Genomic DNA, 12879 nt, shown 5'->3' with positions numbered 1-12879 from the left:
GAGGCTAAAAATTGTATGATTCTTAGTAATCCTCTTGCTCCTAGTCACTGAAGAAGCACAGGGTTCTGGGTTGTACTGAATTGAGAGCCATTTTGCATTTTTTTCCCCACATTATCAAAGCCAAGAAGTTTGTCACTAATGGCAAATCTGCTGGTAATGGGCCTTTCTTTACTTACTCACACTGGTCCTTGGGGCAGAGAGGTAGCAAAGTAGATAGAGCACTGGGCCTGCAGAAAGGAAAACTCATCTTTCCTAAGTTCAAATCTGGCCTCAGACACTAGCTGTGTGTAACTCTGGTTAAGTCATTTAACCTGTTTGCCTCAGTTCCTCATCTGTAAAATAAGCTGGAAATGGAAATGGCAAACCACTCCAATATCTTTGCCAAGAAAACCCTAAATGTCATGAAGACTTAGGAGTGAAATGACTGAATAACAAAAACTGGTCCTCAAACCACTAGTGGTGTGTGGCAAGCATTATAATTAAAACCTTGTCAATAACATAGACCCTAATAGAGCTTACATTCCACTGGCATATAACTTTTGAAAACCAAGGGTGAGCTCTACACCACAATGAACAATAGATTAGAGTTGGATTTTCTTGAGTAATAAAAATTAATTATACTATCTGACATCTGTCTGGAACTTTACAGTAGATTATTAATTACATTAATTTACATTAATTCACAATAATAAGAAGGCAAATATCCCTTAATTTCCTAATGCCTTTTGATGTTTAAGTAAGTTTCTTCCATAAGAAAAAATGTAATACTCCATGTGAATGTAATGGTGTTATCTTTTCAATTATTTCTTTTAGGAAAAAGATTTTCCTCATTGATTAAGATCAAGTCAAGACTAGAAGAATTTATTAAGGGACTACTTAATAGGACAGGCACTGTTCCAAATGCTGAAGGTACAAAGTAAAAAACAGTCTGTCCCTAAGGAGTTCACAATCTAATAGGTGATTATAAGTATTTTCTACAACCTCATATCATTAAGAAAAGTAGGTGAATTATTACTATAGGTATGAATCAATGAAACTATTTTAAAAACCAATTTGGAATTATGCAAAAGAAATGCATTAAATGTCTAAAACTTTTGATCTAGTGATACTATTACTAGGCTTATACCCCAAGGGGACCACGGATGAGAAGAAAGTCCCCATGATTACATTTATATAAATTATGTAAATATTTATAGCAGCACTTTTTTATGATAGTAAAGAATTAAAAACAAAGTGGATGTCCACCAAATGGGGAATGGCTAAACAAACAGTGATACATGAATGTAATGGAATATGTTACGGTAGTGTTGGAAATGATGAAGATGATGAATACACAAACACACAGAAAGATCTACATGAACTGATGTAAAGTAAGAAGTTATGAAAACAAAATACTCCACCCCCACACCTTTGCAGAGATAGGAGGCCCACCAGTGTGGTACTCTGCACATATCTTCAGTCTTCTTCAATGTTCTGATTGATATTGCTGATTTTTCTCTTTTTTTCTTTTTTGTCTTTAAAAAATATTTGTCATATGGGATGGCTCTTTGATAGGGAAATGAAAGGGAATAATGAGAGATATTGCTATGGTAAAAAAACAACAGGATGTCAGTTAAAATTTATGTAAAAAAAAAAGAAAAAAGCTAAAACCAAAGCAATTTTGCTAGCTAAATTCTTCTATTACTCTAACAAAATAATCCCATAATTTCCTTTTCTAATCATTTTAATATTCAACAATACTCTCTGCTAAATATCTTTTCTTCTATTTCAACAAATCCTATTTTCTCTTGCTTCCTCCTCAGAAAAGAGCTTGTAAAAATTATCAGACTAAGACACAGCATGTCTGAAGTTTTGGTCCCACACTTAGATAAATTTCTGATATGAATGTGGATACACCCTGTACCAGAGTTGACTAGAGCCCTTCCATGCTATAACAGCATCCTGTGTGATTATCATCTACTTTCTTACCTAAAATTCATGGATCTGCTTGAAACACTAGAGACTTTTATCTCATTGTTTTAATATTCCAGGACTTTTGAATGTGATACTACAGCTGTTCATAATGTGTATCATTCTTACTATATGATCATCCTACTTCTTTTTCTAGCCACAAAATCCTTATGGTCTTTTAACTCATTTTTTACAAAATGTTGACTTACAAGAGAAAACAGATAAAAATCAATACAAAAGAAATAAATGGAAGAACACATAAGCCAATCCATAAAAGGGAAAAGGGACAAACCAGGTAAGAAACAAGCATTTGCTAAATATAGGAAACATTTTTTAAAATAGTGAAAATGATTCAATAACATCCTAAATAATTACTGTAAGTCTAGCAATTCTGTTTTTCTACTTTTAGTCTGGATTTCTTCAATAGTATCAATTATCATCCAGATAAAAAAGCCGCATGACATAATGAAGAGCATTGGATTTGGAATCAAGAAGATGTGGATTCAAGTTCTGTCTCAAATATTTAATAATTATGTAACCTTGGCCAAATCACTTATGCTCTCTCAGTTTTGATTTCCTAATGTGTAATATGAGGGGTCTGGATTTGGTCACCTTTAAGATTCCTTCCAGCTCTAAATCTATAATCCTATGAAGTATACAAAAAGGATGCTTCGATTTTTAATATGGTGCTAGAAATGCTAGCTATAGTAATAAAAATTGAGGGGAAACTAGTTTAAGCAAGGAGGCTAAATTATTTCTATTTTCTGACAATACAATGTTACCTTAGAGGATCCCAAGGATTCAATGAAACAGTGCCTTGAGGAAATTCTCAGAATACAAAATAAATCCACAGAGAGCAATAGCTTTACTAACAAAACTCTGAAGAGCTAAAAAGGAAAATTCCATTCAAAATATTCCATTCACAACACATAAAATATTCACATTAACCTACCACGATATGTGTAGGATTAAAAAAATACTACAAAACACTCTTTACAGAAATAAAGCACATGAAATGTTTGTTTGGGCTGAACAATTATACGACGTATTCTAAAAGTCTTCATGCAGGTTTAAGCTGTTAAGTCAGTGAAGTTTTAAGCTATTAACCCTAAAAACTGAACTAAGTCTTTTGGGACACCCTATATAATAAAAATGAAGCAATTTGAATTTAAAGATTTAGTGCTACACAAATCAAACTACCAAGGGATTACTCTACAGAATTACACAAAATAATAACAAAATTCATTAGAAAAGATCTAGAATTTCAAAGGAAATTATGAAAAAAGGAAGAATAAAAAGGGTCTTACTGTACCATTTCTCTGATATTAGAAAACAGTAATTATTAAAACTTATTGGTACTAACTAAAAACAGAAAAGTGGATTAGTATAGATAAGCAAAACCAAGCAGATACAATAGCCCAGTATTTCATAAACCCAAGAACACTGCAGGAAGGACCCCCTTTTGATAAGAACGAGTAGGACAACTGGAAAGTAGCAGAATTGGCAGGGATTAGGTTTGTCTCAGCATCTAACACCATATGCTACAATAAGCTCCAAATTAATAGTCTTATTTTTAAAGGAAAAATTGATACTTTTCAGATCTATGTTTAGGAATAGAATTCTTAACTGAATAAGGAATAATCATGATCATAAATTATATCTTTTAAAAAAAAGAAATTTCCATTATATAAAATTCAAAAGGTTTCACCCCAATCAAAATCAAAGTTTCTAAGAGAAGCTATCATCTAGGAAGGATATTGGAGGTGGAGGGGGAAATCTTAGCCTCAAGTATTTCTGATAAAAGTCTAAAATCTGAGATTTATAGCAAATTAATAAAAATTTGAATTATCAACAATTTTTAAATGCTCCAAATCGTTTATAAAAATGAAAAGTAAAACAAAAACCTATATTCAAATTGTCAGATGAAATACAGAAATAGTTCCTATTTGAGAGGCTATAAAGAAGACGACACAATTACTAAAGATAAGAATTGGTCCAAATGTTCAGAAAACAATTTATAATCATGCAAGAAAAGTCATTCCTTTGGACCCAGGCATTCCACTACAAGAGATATACTCCAAGGAAAGTATATAGGATGGAAATAAAGATCCTATGTACACTGCAGTCACCAAAGGAAGTGCTCATTGCTTAATATGTGTATGTTTCTTGGCACATAATAGGTATTTAATAAATGCCTATTGAATTGAATTGATTTATTTTGGGAAGGGCTGATCAAACTGTGACATATGAACATAATGGAATAGTATGATACCATAACAAATGACAAATGTAAAGTGTTCAGAGAAAAATGCAAAGACTTATGTGACTGAGTAAAGAAAGAAGAACAATCAACAAGTAATTGCTGAGTGCTCACTACATACTAGGCATTAGAGAAATAATAGTAATGACAATGATAATGAAACAATAACAATAGCTAGCATTTATACAGTGCTTTAAGGTTTGCAGAGAACTTAACAAATACTATCGCATTTTATCCTCAACACATCCCTGGGAGGAGGCAGCTGAAGTGACTTACCCCAAGTCACAAAGCTATTACATATGTGAGTCTGAATTTGAACTCTGGGCTTCTTGATTCCAGGTCCACTTCTCTAACCACTTCACCACTTAGCTGACTCCAAATACAAAAGGCTAAAACAGTCCACCCCAAGGAGCCTACATTCTGCTGAGGTATACATGTTCACAGATATGTACATATACAATATCCACATATAGGATATGAGGTACTAACAACTGGTAAAATCCAGAATGGTGTTTTAAAGGAGTTGGCAGTTCAACTGCACTTTGAAGGAAGCTAGGAAGTCTGTGAGGTGGAGGTGAGAACAGAGTGAACTACAGATAAGGAGAACCACTTGTGCAAAAGCTCATGAATAGATGGAATCTGATGGGGTGGACAGGGAACAGTTAATAGGACAGTTTGAAATGGGCAAGTGAAAGGAAGTAATATGAAAAAAGGATGGAAAAGCAGATAGACAGACAGATGGACAACAGACTATGGAAGGATTTAAATGCCAGATTAAAGAGTCTCTGTTTTAACTCAGAAGCAAGAAAATACCACTGAAGATCTGGGAATGGGAGCAGGGGTTCTCAGAGGGCAGAGAAAAGAACAAGCATTTATTAAATGCCTACAACATGTCAAGCTCTGTACTAATAAACCCATGACACTAACATGGTCAGAAAGGCACATTGCTCAAGGTCCATAAAAGATCTTAATCATGGAATCAAACCTAGTATACTGTTTGTTCCAAGCTTCTACCTTCCTAGGCAAATAAGGAAGAAGTAAAAAAAGTTCAGTTCCTTCTACAGGCCAAAGATGTAATTATCTAGTGGCAAAATTAACAGGTTCATCTCGTTGTAATACCCCAAAGGTTGGAAAATGCTCTGACCTTCTCTGGATGTTCACTCTATTTCTGGTAACTTAGAAAGAGCTAGTAATTATAGGTATTAGGAGTCATTAGCAAACTTATACTACCACCACCATCCTCAAATTCCAAGCAAGTCAAATTCCAGTTTTAAGACTACTGGCATTTGATTAAGGAATACAATGTTATTAATAATTTAGCAGATCTCATTATCTCTGAGGTGGTAAAATATGTCCCTTTATAATTGAAGACATAAAGTAATATATATGGACATGCTACTACAAAAATAGAATATGAATTTGTAAGTGTTTGAAGCAATCAATCATGTATAACTCACTCTATAGTAGGTGCTCAAGTCAAAGGTTATTTATTCTACTGTTATGTAGCATTATTAAAAATTGTCACTTACTTGGGACAAAAAATCTACACCAATCGAGAAGTAAATCAATGTCTATTTTACTATTTGTATATACCCTAGGTATAAGGGTACAGGCAAAAAGAGAAATGAAGATACCTTTTTAAAACTTATACTAGAAAAAAATACTTATTTATAGATATTCTTTTAAACTGTGAATTAGTCAGTCAATAAACATTTATTAAGTGCATACTATATGCTAACAACATGTTGAAAGCTAGAGATTCTAAGAAAGGTAAAAGACAGTCCTTGCTCTCAAGGAGCTCACTGTCTAATGGGGGAGACAACATGTAAAAAACTATGCATGAACAAACTACATGGAGGATAAATTGGAGGTAAGCAATAATGGAAAGGCACTAGAATTAAGGAGATTTGTGAAAAGGTTTTCTGTAGAATGTGGGATTTTATCAGGACCTTGAAGGAAGCTAAGAGGCAGAAATGAGGAGGTAGAGCATTCCAGGTATGGAGTATAGTTAGTGAATATGCCTGCAGTATGAAAATGGAGTGTCTTGTTCAAGGAACAGCAAGCCACTGGATCAAAGAATCAATGTGTGTATGTGGGAAGGGAGGGGGGGAAGAGGGAAGTAAGGTATAAGAAGACTGCAAAGAGGGGAATAGGGGTTGACCACCAAACAGGAAATTTTACAGTTGATCCTAGAAGTAAAAGAGATAGTCCCTGGGGTTTACTGAGTGGGGTGGGGGAATTATGTTCAGACCTGTAACTTTAGGAAGATCACTTTGACAGCTGAATGGAGGATGGAGTGAAATGGGAAGACTTGTGGCAGGGTGACACAAAACGAGGCTATGGCAACACAGACTAGAGCCTGTGCCAGGGTGGTAGCATCAGAGAAGAGAAGGGAGCATGTTTGAGAACTATTATGAAGGGAAAATTAAGAGGCCTTGGCAACACATTGGACAAGTGGGGGGAAAAGGAGTCATCAAGGATGTCATGTTAGGTTGCAAACTTAGGGAAATGACAGGATCATGGTACCCCTGGTATTATATGGGGAAGTTGGGAAGAGGGGAGGATTTGGGAGAAAAGATAATGAGTACATTTTGGGGAGCATGTTAAGTTTAAGATGTCTGTAGTACACCAAGTTCAAGATGTCCATTAGGCAGTTGGAGATGTGAGAATGCAGGTCAGAAAAAAGGTCAGAACTAGATAATTACATTCGAGAACCTTTAGCATAGAGATCACTGAATCCATAGGAGTTGATTCAATGAACACCAAGTGAGACAGTATGGTATGAGAAGAAAAGAGGACCTAGGATAGAGCCTTGTGAGATATTCATTCTTAGAAGCTGAGACCTGGATAAGGATCCAGGAAAGGAGACTGAGGAAGGGTCAGAGAGGTAGGAGGAAAAACCAGGAGAGAGAAACATCTTAAATCAATTACTCAAATATGAAAAGCCTCTTTTTGAAAATAATCAGTACAACTATAAAATCTAAACTCTAAAACTTAAACTCTAATAAATACAGCATGAATGTTACACTATGAAGACTTATTTACAATGACTAGCAAATGAATTTTTAGTCTGTAAACTAACCCAGCTATCCTCCCCATCAATCTGCTACACTAATGGTTTCATCTTTATGACTTAAAACCTTTAAGTGTACTATTCCTGCATGGCAACAGTTCCTTTGGTTAAAATATAAGCTCTTTTTCCTTGCATTCAATTTCAAAGATTTGACAAAATTTTTTAATTGAAAAAAATTATTTTAAGTGGACTTTTTATTATCCAGGATGGCATTAATATTTATTAAAGTAATTATATCATACTACAAGTCAAAAACACTTGTTATTGGAAACAGTAATCAAGGAAACGCATACTCTCTTCTCTAAGAAAAGTGGGGAATTCTGATAAATCGCTGCATCCTTTAGAGTATGGGGCCAAGGATAGACTCGAAATTGTTTTAATAATAATAGTATAATACTAAGTCCAAAAATTGCCCTAAGTCTGTTAGTCTCTAGAAGTTAATGTGATGTTCAAGTGGGTGCTCATTTAAAATTATCTGAAGGTAATAATGACAATAAACCATCTCACCTGGGGCAGATCTGCTTTTCCAGGACAAGGTACAAATTACTGGCAAATAAAAGAATATCAACCTGAAACTCTTGTTCGGAAAGGTTAGCTGCTTTGTACCCGAGGAGAAGCAAATTCGCCTCAGGATTAAATCACCAAACAGCTTTCGGCAGGTCTGTGGCACCTGAAGCTGAGAAAGGAGGAAGAGAGGACTTTGCAAAGGTGGAACCTCCAGGATGGAGCTGGTGCCTCGGCCGAGGTAGCGCTGGTGACAGTGGGAGGAGGATGCTCACAGTAAGGAGGAAGGAAGGGGACCCCCGAATCTGAAGGGGTGGGGGTGCAAGTGAGGGAGACAGAGGAGTACTGAACCCGGGGCCTGGGGAGGGGAGATGGAGGGAGACGCAGGATCGGTCCGAGGCTGGAGAAGGGAAAGGGCGCCCCGCACCTCGGGCGCCCCGCTCCGCTCCGACCTGCTGCAGGAGGCCCGTCTACCCCGGCCGCCTCTGGCCCGACACACTGGTGTTTGCATGTGGTCTCCTTCCTCAGACCGGGAGCTCCTTCGGAGCACGGGGCAGATTTAAGATTTTGGCCTTTTCTTTGAATCCCCAGCGCTTAGTTCAGTGCCCGGTATACACAAGGTGCTTAATAAATGTTTGCTGCTTGACTGACAGGGAGCGACCAGACCGGCCTCCTCCAGGACGGGCCAAGGAGGGGCGCAGGCCTCTTCGGTCTCAAGGCGGTAGGGCGGGGAAGAGGTGGGCCGCGTCCCCCCCACCCCCGGCCAGGGGCAGGAAGGGAGGGACTTACCATCGTCCCTCCGGGCGCCGCCGCTGGGGGTCTCCTCCCGCAGGTGCGGGAAGAGGAAGTCCCGGGCGGCCTGGAGGTCCTGGAAGTGGCAGAACTGGAGCAGGGAGCAGGCCATGGCTCCCGAGGAGGCCTCGCTCAGGCCGCACCGCCCCGCACCACACCCCCCACGGCCCGAGAGCTTCCCGGCCCCCCACAGCGGCCGCCGCCGCCGCCCAGGAGCCCAGCTGGGGCCGTCAACCAGGTAGACGGAGAGAGGAAACGAAAGCGGAAGCTGTCAGCGCGCTCCCTCCTTCCCCCGCCCCGCCCCCAGCGGGCAGCGCGCATGCGCCGTCAGGATCACCGCTGGGCTTGAGGAGAAGGACTGACCGGATTCGGTCAAGTGACAGGCCCGGCGGGGCAGCTGCGGGAGAGCCGCGCTCCTCGTCCGTCCCGGCCCCACCGTCTCTCTGGGTTGCGTCATCCATCCATTCATTTATTCATGCCCCGCAATACCATTAGATAAACTTTTAGAGAGACCCCCGAGGGGGAGACCCTTCAGACCTCACGTTCTCCCTCTGACGCCGAAGTTTTTATTTACCTCCATCCTTAGTGCCTCCCCCCAAATTACCATGTAGTTGTTTTGTCTGTGTTCCTGTTCAATCGCGTCTGATGCTTCGTGACCCCATTTGGGGTTTGGGGTTTTTTTGGTAGAGATACCGGAGTGGTTCGTCCCTTCTCCAGCCCATTTTACAGATGAGGAAACTGAGGTAAACAGGTGCAGTGACTCGCCCAGGGTCACTCGGCGAGGTAAGTAATGTGAAGCGGCGAAGATGAGTCTGCTTGACTCCAGCCAGGAACTGGACCCACTCATTACAGGGAACGTACCCTCTCCTACCCCTTCTGAGGAACTATGGTTTCCTTCAAGGCTGGCTACTTAAAGAGCTCAGTGGGCATTACCTGAAAAGGCCGGGGTCTCGCGGTGCATCCTGGGCCATCTCCAGTCCTCCTGGTGAATACCTGGTCCCTGGACCCAGATGGCTCAGGAGGAGAAGGGAGGCCGGTGCCCCGCAGGGCCCTCCCTCACTCCCAGCAAAGTCAAGGGCAAGTCACGTCCTCCTCTTGACGTCAGGGTCTCCTTTGAACAGGGAAGACACATACAGACAGCTTTAGTATCACCTCCTGCGCAGCCCTGGCCTCATTCTAGTCTTCTAGTGCCTTCCCTCTAAATTCCTCAAAAAATTACTGTTTTTATTTTATGTATATTTTATATTTACCTGTGTAGGTGAAGGTTTTCCTCCTAAATACAAGCTTCTTTTGAACCCCACTGCCTAGTGCAGTTCCTGATACATAGTATTCAATAGAGTTCAATGAATTTATGTTGAATGATGCCTAAGTATTCATTATTGAGCAGCAGAGCTGTCTATTAGAGTATTATAGCTTTTAATTCATTCCCTTCACCGTACCCCTACTTCCAGGTTCACAAAATATTCATTCTTTTTCCCTGCCAAACCCTTCCATCTTCCTAATTTTTCTGTTTCTAGTAAGGGTACCACCATGCTTCCAGCCACCCAAGATCATAACCTTGACTCTTTCCTCTCCTTCACCCTTATATTCAGTCAACTGTGAAGTCCAGTTAGTTCCATCTGTAGGGGGTGTGTGTGTTTTGGCCATGAAGTTCACATAAGCATCTAGATGTGGCTCTCAGGAAGGCATGAATAGATATCTTTGAGGTCTCCTCTACCCACCCTTTTCCAAAGTAGACTTTGATTCCTGCCTGGAGGGACAAATTTGCCTGGGCAAATTCCCAAGTTGTCAGCTCATTAGGTATCAGAGTTCCCAAGAGAAGGAAGTTACTTATTCACCTGAATTAAAAAAAAAAAAATGTAAGAAGTAGAAGCCACTCTCTAGCTCCCCTAGATCACTGGACAAATAAGATTGCTCTAGGTCTAAGGAGTCATTTAACCTGGGGGGTAATCTCAAATTTATGGCTTAATGTAAATTTACTGTTTTTATTATTTTGATATTTATAAAACCATATGGAGAAAGTTTTTGGACACCTACTTCCTGAAAACTACTAACACTCCTAAAACTACTAACATTTATGATCTATGGATTTAACTGCACTTAGCTAAAACAGGAGACCCTTGCTATAACTTGAAGTGCTCATATCTATTGCCTGGTAGCCCATGAATTTCCTTATGACATTGTCCCCATTTCAGTGGTGAAATTATTACTGACTTCCTTCAGTAAACGCTGAAAAGGTTTACTCATGAATGTCTGAAGGGCTTTAGAAATCCTAGAGGCAAAATGCAGTATATTAATGAGCTGAGCTGAACCCACAAATTGTAAAGCCACAAAAGAATGTTTGGGCATTTATTCTCAGAGCTCCTATAGTTTTGCCTAAAATGTCTAAACTTAGTAATGGTCAGTTTTGAAATAAAACATGGAAGGCTGCTTATTAAGATGCAAATGCTGTCTGGGAGAGGATAATACTTTAAGCTATTATTAGCTATTAATACCGTGGATGAGATTCACTTAGACTGAGTGAGGCTGGAGACAGAATGAGACAATAGACAAAAAAGAAAAGGGATTAAAAAAAAGAATATTGCACTGGGAATCAGGACATCTGGGCTCTAGTCCTGGCTCTGCCATTAACTATGCAAATTTGTTAACTTTTCCGGGCTTCGGTTTTTTTGTCTTTAAAATAAGAGAGGTTAAGATAGAATATCTTTTCTCAAATTGAATTATAAAGTAGCAATCATCAAAACCACTTGATACCGCCTAAGAAATAGAGGGGTGGATCAGTAGAATAGGTAAGGTACACAAGACACAGTAGTCAACAATTATAGCAGCCTTCTGTTTGATAAACCCAAGGACCCCAGCTTCTAGGATAAGAACTCACTGTTTGACAAAAACTGCTGGGAAAAATGGATAATAGTGTGGCAAAAACCGAGCATACATGTGCCTGACACGGTACACAAGAAGAAAGTCTAAATGAGTATATGATCTAGGTATAAAGGCTAATACTGTAAACACTGGAGGAGCAAAGGATAGTTCATTTGTCAGATTTACGGAGAATGGAGAAATTTATGACCAAACAAGAGATAGAGAACATTATGAAGTGCAAAATAGATAATTTTGATTACATGAAACTGAAAAGCTTTTACACACACAAAACCACTGCAACCAAAATTAAAAGGGAAGGAGAAAACTGGGAAAGAGTTTTTACAACTAGTGTCTGTGATAAAGGCCACATTTCTAAAATGCATAGAGAACTGAATGAAATTTATTATTTTTTTTAAATTTATTTTTAACACAGTTTATAACAGATAAAGCAATTCAAACTTTTGGTCAGGTGATACATCTTTTTGAAGCATTTACAATATGGACCACAAAAGAATATGTATTTTTTTTAAACATAAGCCAACTGAGACACAGATAATATTTATGTTGCTAACTTCACAATCTCTTGATCTAATTGTCTCCTCAGTATTACTAAGAATAAAAAGACCCTAACTTAATGTTGTTAGTCTAAAGTCCTATGCCTAATAGCTTAATTTTAGGCAGCCTCGGATGTTCCTCTACCCATAATCTATAACTGAGTAGATCTGGTATTAAGCTTACAAACCTTTTGACTATAGGGAATTGCCACCAAGAGTAGGGACATTGCAGGGAAACAATATCTCCCCAACTTCATGTCTATTCCAGGCAGGAGTAGATTGTCCACTTGTATTCAGTCAGGCTTAAAGTCTGCCAGGTGTCATTGGGGAAACTGAGTCCGGAGAATCCCACCTCAGCCCATGCTGAACAGCTGCCCTCCCACTGTTCCCTTGAGATCACCTATGCAGTTCATACCAGCATCTCATCAGCTTACTGGCATCATGTAATGGAGGCTCGCATTGCCTTTCTTGCTTCCCATACCTGGAGTTAGACTCAGAAGAACAGTCACTTAGTAGTCCCATATCATCTAAAAATGGCAAGTTCCTATAACCAGGTTTAAAGTATGATTATAGTTTCACTTTGGCTAAGGAACATCTTTTAGGCAAGTCTTAAGTGGCTTACATGTCTTTCTATACATGTTCTAGTTCCTGATTAAATGGCAATCATAAAATCAAATTTACCATTAAAACCTTGACTTTTCCATCAATGCCAAATTTTATCAAAGGTTACCTTCCTCTTGGAAAGTTAGACTGAAATTCTTTTCTCCAAACTAAAGATGTTGTTGATTTATTCTCAATAATTAATTTAGCCTATTGTTTTAATACTAATTGCTTTTACCTCACTTTATAACATGACCAATTTTTCTCCCCATCACCCCCCTCCC

At 39.0% G+C, this 12879-nt stretch overlaps 1 protein-coding gene across 1 annotated transcript in view; it reads right to left on the bottom strand.

The window, feature by feature from the left end:
- RAB3GAP2 (RAB3 GTPase activating non-catalytic protein subunit 2) overlaps nt 1-8887 on the bottom strand; it is a 107581-nt gene extending 98694 nt beyond the window's left edge. Inside the window, exon 1 of the mRNA XM_072647801.1 lies at nt 8577-8887. Coding sequence (XP_072503902.1) covers nt 8577-8691 — 115 coding nt within the window. The 5' untranslated portion in view covers nt 8692-8887. The remainder of the gene's footprint in view (nt 1-8576) is intronic.
- Nucleotides 8888-12879: the final 3992 nt, after the last annotated feature.

This window comes from Notamacropus eugenii, chromosome 2 (genome assembly GCF_028372415.1).
Source record: "Notamacropus eugenii isolate mMacEug1 chromosome 2, mMacEug1.pri_v2, whole genome shotgun sequence".
NCBI lineage: Eukaryota > Metazoa > Chordata > Mammalia > Diprotodontia > Macropodidae > Notamacropus > Notamacropus eugenii.
The sequence above is the reverse complement of the archived record's forward strand: the minus strand, read 5'-3'. Positions and strand labels throughout refer to the sequence as shown.